The sequence below is a fragment of the Panthera tigris genome, chromosome E1, assembly GCF_018350195.1.
Source record: "Panthera tigris isolate Pti1 chromosome E1, P.tigris_Pti1_mat1.1, whole genome shotgun sequence".
Taxonomy (NCBI): domain Eukaryota; kingdom Metazoa; phylum Chordata; class Mammalia; order Carnivora; family Felidae; genus Panthera; species Panthera tigris.
Genome location: NC_056673.1, coordinates 34348336 through 34356253, shown reverse-complemented (window position 1 = coordinate 34356253; position 7918 = coordinate 34348336). Strand labels below are relative to the sequence as shown.

The 7918-nt window shown below is 48.4% G+C and overlaps 1 protein-coding gene across 2 annotated transcripts; it reads left to right on the top strand.

The window, feature by feature from the left end:
• Positions 1-474: 474 nt before the first annotated feature.
• Positions 475-7489, top strand: LOC102967905 (nucleoside diphosphate kinase A). Of its 2 annotated transcripts, none has more exons than XM_042966753.1 (5): positions 475-558; positions 2550-2693; positions 5153-5254; positions 6317-6429; positions 7183-7489. In XM_042966753.1, exons 2-5 carry the CDS (start codon positions 2568-2570, stop codon positions 7298-7300), a joined length of 459 nt encoding a protein of 152 aa, XP_042822687.1. In that variant the 5' UTR covers positions 475-558; positions 2550-2567; the 3' UTR covers positions 7301-7489. The 2 variants fall into 2 exon arrangements, with proteins under 2 accessions (XP_042822687.1, XP_007086750.2); XM_007086688.3 differs by lacking the exon at positions 475-558 and adding an exon at positions 719-845.
• Positions 7490-7918: the final 429 nt, after the last annotated feature.

Below are 7918 nucleotides of genomic sequence, written 5' to 3'. Positions count from 1 at the left end.
TGCAAAGTATTACACATCAATTTGCTTATTTGTTTATTCTTTGTCCCCCACTCCCTACCCCGCCAGAAGCTCCTTAGAGGGTTTACTGTCATGCCCCCAGGCCGTGGAGTAGTGCCTGGCACATAGTAGGTACTCAATTAATAATGCAGTGCTTGATAGGCTGGAAAAAGTGAGTAAATGTAAAGTGAGAAAGACATGTCTACTTCTAAGTCAGGTGCCCGTTCAGACTTCATGCAAAGTGGGAGCGCCACCTCTCGGGAAGCCAAGTGACTCCAGAACGAAGGAAGTGAGTCACAGAATCTTAAAAAAAAAAGCAGCATGCCGGAAAAGCAAGAAAAAGCAGTGCCGGAAGTTAAACGTCGGAACGTTGCTCCTTAGAATGACACCCGACCCTCCAGAGGAAGCGTGGGCGAGTGGTGTTCTGCCAAAACGGACTCCCCGGCAGCCGAGCCGGAAAGAAGCGTTCCGCGCCTGCCGGCGCCAGGAACCACGTGGGGCCGGGGCGTGTTTCCGGTGCCGGCTTCCCCAGCCGGAGTTGCAGCTCGAGCATCTGGAGGGGTGAGATGGGTTCTGGGTCCTGAGAGGAGGGGGAGATCAGTGGGGTCGGGGTCGGGGGAGGCCAAGGGGTCGGATGAGTCCGGCTCTGAGAGGTGGCCAGAGGGATCGGTTGGGAGGGAAGGGCGGGGCAGCGCCGGTGGACAGGTGCAGACCTGTCAGCGCAGGTCCCACGCCACGTGGACTCGCCTTTGTCCGAGGCTACCTTTCCGAACATCGGGCCGCGACGACTGGGATTGTGCCTTATTTGTCTGTGTCGCGTGCAGTGCTGGGCACGGAGTTGGGGCTCAGTAAGTTCTTGCTGAATGAATGAATGAATGAATGAATGAATGAATGACGGGTGTGTGTCTGGGTTGGTATGGTGGACATTTATAGGAATTCACCGTATGGGTATAAGGAGTATTTTGGCTCCTTACCCCCATTTTCTCCTGTGGAATCTCTGCCTGTCTCGAGCTTCCATTGGGAGTTCTCCGCCAGCCTTTGGGCTTTGTCTCTTTTTCTCGGAGGTGCAGGGTGATTACCATTTAAGATATTTTCTTTGCTCTTATTGAGTGCTGGCCCAGGAGGCTAGGTGCCAGGGACAGACACAGCAGTAAACCATACGTGTATACAGGCCGCAGACCAGTGGGGAGACAGACCCACAAACAGAAAATTCAAATATGTTAAGGTGCTGTAATAAGAGGTTAAAGTACAGGAAGAGAGAGCCAGGAGGTGGTGTGGCGATCCACATTAGGGATTGTCTTTCAAGGTCAGGGGCCTCCTCCATTCTCATCTTGGGTAGACAGAGCAGGTCATGAGCCCAGTCTTCTCTGTAAAAGGCGAGGTCTGGGATAGACATTCTCTAGGCCTCTTTCCTGCACGATGTCCCATTTCACGTGGCCCTAGTTCTCTCAAGATCCACCTTTTACTGGTTTGTCAGAATCTTCATGATGTCTTATGATGGAGCATAAATTGCATCGGGAAATTGGGAATTTGGCCTTCATTCTGGTGCCCTAGATTTGTTTTCTCATTCGTAAAATGAAGGGGATTCTAATGAAATAATCTCTAAAACCCCTTTCAGTCCTAATACCATGACTGTGGTAGTAGGTCAGACCGTTTCATTCTGCTTTTTGCCTGACACCACTTTATCCCTCTAGTTTCCCTTCTCTGGATTATTCACAAAATGTCTTCTTCCTTTTTTTTTTAACATCCCCTACCTTAGTTCTGCCACAGTGTTGGATACAAAATAGATGCTTAATGGAAGCTTATTAAGTCAAATGCCATAGAAATTATATGGTCCCTGCTTTTGCACGCTCCCCCATCCTGGGATATTAGTTCAGAATTAAGGGCACTGAGGAGGAGTTGGGTTTTTGGGTTTCTTTGTTTTTTCTTTTAGGGAAAGTTCTTTTTTCCTTTAGGTACTTTTTTTTTTTTTAACAAAATGTCCTTTTTTTTTACATTTATTTTATTCTTGAGAGAGAGAGAGAGAGAATGAGTAGGGAGGGGCAGAGAGAGAGGGAGACGGAACCTGAAGGAGGCTCCAGTCTCTGAGCAGTCAGCACAGAGCCAGACAAGGGGCTTGAACTTATGAACTGTGAGATCATGAGCTGCACCAAAGTTGGCGCTCAACCGACTGAACGACCCAGGCCCCTCTCTTTTTAATTTATTTATTTTGAGAGAGACAGAGTGCAAATGACGGGACGAGGAGCAGAGAGAGAGGGAGAATCCCAAGCAGGCTCCACGTGGTGAGCAGACAACCTGATGTGGGACTCGAACTTATGAAACTGAGATCATGACCTGAGCCTGACTGACTCAGGTGCCCCCTTTAGGAACATTTTTTATACGTGTGCTCTTCTAGAGTATTTTCAGTGCGGCACTTGTGGTGAACGCATTTTTTTTTTTACCAAAGAGACTTTTGGAGTTGGCTTGACAGATATAAACCAGCTTTATGGGGTAATCCGCTTGAGAAGGATAATGATGTAGGCAGGATATTCAGTGCTGTTTCATCCCTGCAGCTGTCTATCCTCAGGACCATGGCCAACAGCGAACGCACCTTCATTGCCATCAAGCCTGATGGGGTCCAGCGCGGCCTCGTGGGAGAGATCATCAAGCGTTTTGAGCAAAAGGGATTCCGCCTCGTTGCTATGAAATTAATTCAGGTAAGTGGACTTCATTCTTCATATTTCTGTTCTCTCGGAGTACAGGGCAACGTTGTACGTTAGCCTCTCGGATTCTCCCTTCCCCTCCTTTGTAGTCTTCCCCACGAAGGGTGAACACAGATGTCCTGAGACCTGGAAACAACTCGGTGGCTGGCGTTGTGGCTGAGTCTTGCAACAAACCAATTACTGGGACTTTGGAAATAGCCTCCCTTTCCCTTTAGCAATGCAGAGTTCCATATGTTACCGCAGCACTGTGATTTCTGACTCAAAGCCCTGGGCATGTTTGAGCTCCTGGTCTTGAACTTCTTGAGCAGATTATTTCAGAGAGCTTCTCCCCTCCCCCACCTCCCTCTCTGAGGCAGGTTGTTTGTCAGCAAGGAAATCTTTCTGTCCTTACTTACCGCCCACTTAGTGTGTAGCATATATTAGGCGCCATCAGGGGATGTTGGGGGGAAAGCTGTGGTTTTGGTCTTGGGGGAGCCCCCCCGAAAACAGTAGAGAACAGACGCATTTGCAACACACCTGCCAAGCAGTATTCCGGAAAAATGAAAAGAATTAATTGGCCAAGAACCCTTTTTCAGACAGGCCTGGGAAATGAGAATTCAAATTCTCAGAGCAGATAAATTAGGGGACAGTCTTTTTTCCCAGCACTAGAGGCATCTTTGGACTCTGCTGGTGCATTTTAAATGGAATTTGGTTTGCAGTGTAGTTCCCGTGTGGTGTTTTGGGAAAACCGCTTTAGTGTAAGGGGCGGGGTGGGGGGGGTAGATGGGTGTTAATGCAGAGGGGGGTACGTGATGGAGTCATTAGTGCCGAGTATCGGGTCAGTACTGCTTTCCAGAGAGTTTGCATATTAAATTAGGTTTTGAAGGTAAAGCGAAATGAACAGTATTGTTGATCACATGTGCTGGACGCATGTGTTTTCTGTAGCCCTCACGATGACCCAGAGGTGTACTTCTCTCTATGCCTGTGGTCGTTGGAACCTGGGGCTTGGAGAGGTTAAGTAATGAATCTGAAGGCATGCAGTCAGTGATGCAGGGAAGATTTTAACCCGGGTCTCTCTGACTCCTAAGTGTGTGCATTTTTCCTGTTATACCAAGTTCCCATCCAGGGTGTGGGCTTGGTGAAGAATGGGGCGAGGGATGACTGCCTTGAGTCTAGGGTTGTTTATAGGTGACTTGGAGGAGGAAAGACCTGATGTCCCCTCCTCCAGAAAAAAAAAAACAAACCACGCTGTAATCTGTTCTGCAGATTAAAGATAATCAGAAGCAATGACTAGAATTAAAAGAGTGTTCTGGTAAGGGAAGGTCAAGTCAGTGTGTCCGGAGGCTACCCCTACCAGTCTTCCATTTGGATTGGGGGTTGGTGGGAGAGGGTGAATTGCTAACATGGCGTGATCACGCGGCTGTGTGATTTTACTTTGGCAAGTAAGTATCAACCAGAGGCTGAGCGGCAGGATGTTCTGAATGTGCTTTTTGGCAGCAGATGTCCACGCTTGTGGGTATCCCTGCAGTGTGCCCTCCACAATGCAGTCCTACAGAACTGGGAAAACTAAGGGTCCTTGTTAGACCCTGAACAAGTGTGTGCGCAGTGGCAAAGAGAGAACACAGCTGGGTGAGTCGGGATTGCTAGGCAGGTGGTTTCCTCCCCAGCTAATTTGATTTGGTCCCACATACCGTCCTTGGCAGTGTGACAGTTTCTAGTTCCTTCTTCATCAAAATTATTTATTGCTAGATGTCATCTTTTTCCCCCTCCCTTTTTTTTAAAGTTTTATTTATTTATTTTGAGAGAGAGACAGCGCTAGCAGGGGAGGGGCAGAGAGAGAGAGACAGAGAGAGAGAGAGAATCCCAAGCAGGCTCCATGCTGCCAACGCAGAGCCAGACGTGGGGCTCCAACCCATGAAACCGCAAGATCATGACCTGAGCTGATACCAGCAGTCAGACGCTTAACCATCTGAGCCACCCAGGGGCCCCAGATGTCACGCTCTTTTGAGTGGTTTGTGTGGAAATCGCATAGTTGCCATACCCGCCTTCATCTTCTGAATAAATCTGAAGTATCCCTGAGAAGTGGCCGGGTTCAATTTGCTTCTCATCCATTGCCAAGACCCCCCCCCAACCCTGACTTCCTTTTCACGTTTTAGTTGAGGCTTGCTCTCAATGAATGGAAATTCATTGTATTGTTAGTTTTCCTGTCTGAGTTGGGATGGCTGGATTCAATTCTAATGTTCTGTGGTTCTGTTCTGATCAGCCAAGGCCAGTAGGGGGGACATTGGTACAAAGCTGACGCACTTTTAGTCTCTGGCACAGCTCCCCTCTGGTAGTGTTGGGAAAGGTTTGGTTTGTAACAGAATCAGTGCGCTACGAGCTCACGTTTCAAACAGCAGCGAGTGGGAAATAACTAGATGGCTGATCCTTAGATAGTTTGAGGGTCAGTTCTCATCCTCTGTTCCGTGAAATAGGCTTCCGAAGACCTTCTCAAGGAACACTACATTGACCTGAAGGACCGTCCATTCTTTGCCGGCCTGGTGAAGTACATGCAATCAGGGCCTGTGGTTGCCATGGTGAGTGCGCACGTGTGGGGGCATTGACGCGAATGACTCAGTTGGGAGCCAAGAGTGTGTGCTGTGATTCTCGCCTCTGACACCAAGTCCTCACTTAATACAGAGGGAGTGGGGGCTGGGAGGATTGGACAGTTAGGATGTGAGTTGGCTCTCTGACCCACCAAACACAAAATACATTTGTTTGCTGAACTGAAGACTCATCGCGACTCAAAGCTGGGAGCGATCGGCAGAGTCTGCCTGATTCTGCACTTCTGGAGGGAGGCAGATTGTCTCTTGTTTATTGCAGTATATATGGGTTGTCCTCATTGTGCCACACTCTCTTCCAGACGCTGGGGATATAGTCATGAATGAGACAACACAGGAACTTATTTTCATAGCTTTCCTTGCCTATACATCTTGAAGGGGAAGATGGGCACATAATGAAGAAACATATATATATATACATATACATATGTATGTATATTTATTTATATTCATATATATATATGTATATCTATTAGCTAGTGATCAGTGATTTGCACAGAATGAAATAGGATGATGTGACAAGTGACCGCTTTAGATTGGGTGGTCAAGGAACATGCTTTTCAAGCTGAGATCTGAGTGAGAAGGAGCCAGACGTACACAAAATCACACTGAAGAGCATTCTCAGCAGGAAAACAGCATGTGCAGAGGGCCTGGGCTCTTGAAGGACAGAAGGAAGGTTGGAGTGGCTGAAGCCTGGTGGGTAGAAGAGAAGGTCAGATGACATGAGTTCAAAGATACGGGCAGGGGCCAGATCAGGCAGGGCTGTGTCGGCCATGTACTTCATGGGCTCTGGGACGAATGCCTGGGAGGTTTTACACTGGGCATTTTTAGAGACTGCTCTGTTCAGAAGGGATTGTAGAAAGGCAGGAGTGGAGGCAGGGAGACTGGTATTCCCGTTGTTGGGATAAGCAGATGCTCCATAAACGTTTCTTCAATGTTAAGGGGGCTTTTTTGTTTTCTTGTTTTGAATTAATAGTTTTCACATTTTCTGCTGAGATTGGTTTTCTTCCTTGACCATTTGTTCTTTTATCCTTGGAGGTCTGGGAGGGGCTGAATGTGGTGAAGACAGGCCGGGTGATGCTGGGAGAGACCAACCCTGCGGACTCCAAGCCCGGGACCATCCGTGGAGACTTTTGCATCCAAGTTGGCAGGTGAGAGTTGGTGCTTTTGCCTTCTTCCAAAATCTGAGTTAGGTGACACAAGAATGTGGGTTCCTCGGGTACCCGGCTGGCTCAGTTGGTAGAACATGTGACTCTTGATCTTGGGGTTGTAAGTTGGAGCCCCATGTTGGGTGCAGAGATTACTTTAAAAAAATCTTTTAAAAAGGCGGGGGTGGGCACCTGGGTGGCTCAGTCGGTTAAGTGTCCGACTCTTGATCTCAGCTCAGGTCTTGATCTCACAGTCGTGAGTTCAAGCCCCATGTTAGGTTTTGCACTGGGTATGAAGCCTACTTTAAAATAATAATAATAAAAAAAAAACATTTGGGTTCCTGAGTCTGGGATGGACATGATGCCATATGCAGATGAATTTAAAATAAGTTCATTGTGTTTCTCCCTCTGAATTTGGAGTCTGGCCTGGCGAGCTCCCTGCCACCGGCCATCGACATCACTGTGGTTGTGCCTCTCTCGAGAGGGTAGGGCCTGGGACAGCATACCTTGTTGGCCGGAGCCCGTTCACTGCTGGCATCAGTGTTGCTAGGAGGGCCGGATATGGGGAGGGCATCCTTCATCCTGACCTTAACTGCAGCTGTGGGCTTTTTCTTTTAACACGAACTAATGTACACGGAGCTTTGGCTGTTTCTGCTGCAGTGGCTGCGAGCTGTCTGGCAGTGGGTGTCAGGGGGAGCTCCTGGGCAGTTTAATCCTTTGGGTCTCGGTAACGTGGCCATCTCTTCCCCCTTCCAGGAACATCATCCATGGCAGTGATTCCGTGGAAAGTGCGGAGAAGGAGATTGGCTTGTGGTTTCAGCCTGAAGAGCTGGTGGATTACAAGAGCTGTGCTCAGAACTGGATCTACGAGTGACGAGAGAGCAGACCTCAATGCTCTGCCCGTTCCAGCCCCTCTCCCTCCCGTGAGCAGGGGGGCCAGCCTCTAGCAAATCCGGTTATTTTTGAGAACTTCCTTGTAATGCGGAGGGGAACTCCTGGAGCTGGGAGTGCTCCCTGAACAGTATTATGTACCACCATCAGATTAAAATATCTCATCCCAGTATAGGATCCATGGAGTTGGTTACTTTGTATCGCCTCACTGCTTTGGATTCTTTTTTCCTTTTCATGTACTCTGGATAACTGAGCTAATAGTGTAAATACTATATAAAATATTTTTATTGGCCTGAGAGATCTCTCTCTCTCTCTCTCTTTCCCTGTCCCTCTCTTCACCCTGTATCCCATCCACTTTTGACACTGAGCCAGTCAGCAGCCATCCAGGAAGGATCTGCTAGCATCTGCAGAGGATTCATTGGAAATAAAAGCCTTTCTGCTCTTGAGAAGCTCTCAGGGACTCAATGGATGGGGGAGTGTGAGAAGTTGTAACTACTCCAAAACAGAAAGGCTGTGTGGACAGTGGGCCTGGGTCCCTGGGATGACCTTGAAAGAAGCAGGCGAGGGGCGCCTGGGTGGCACAGTCAGTTAAGCGTCTGAC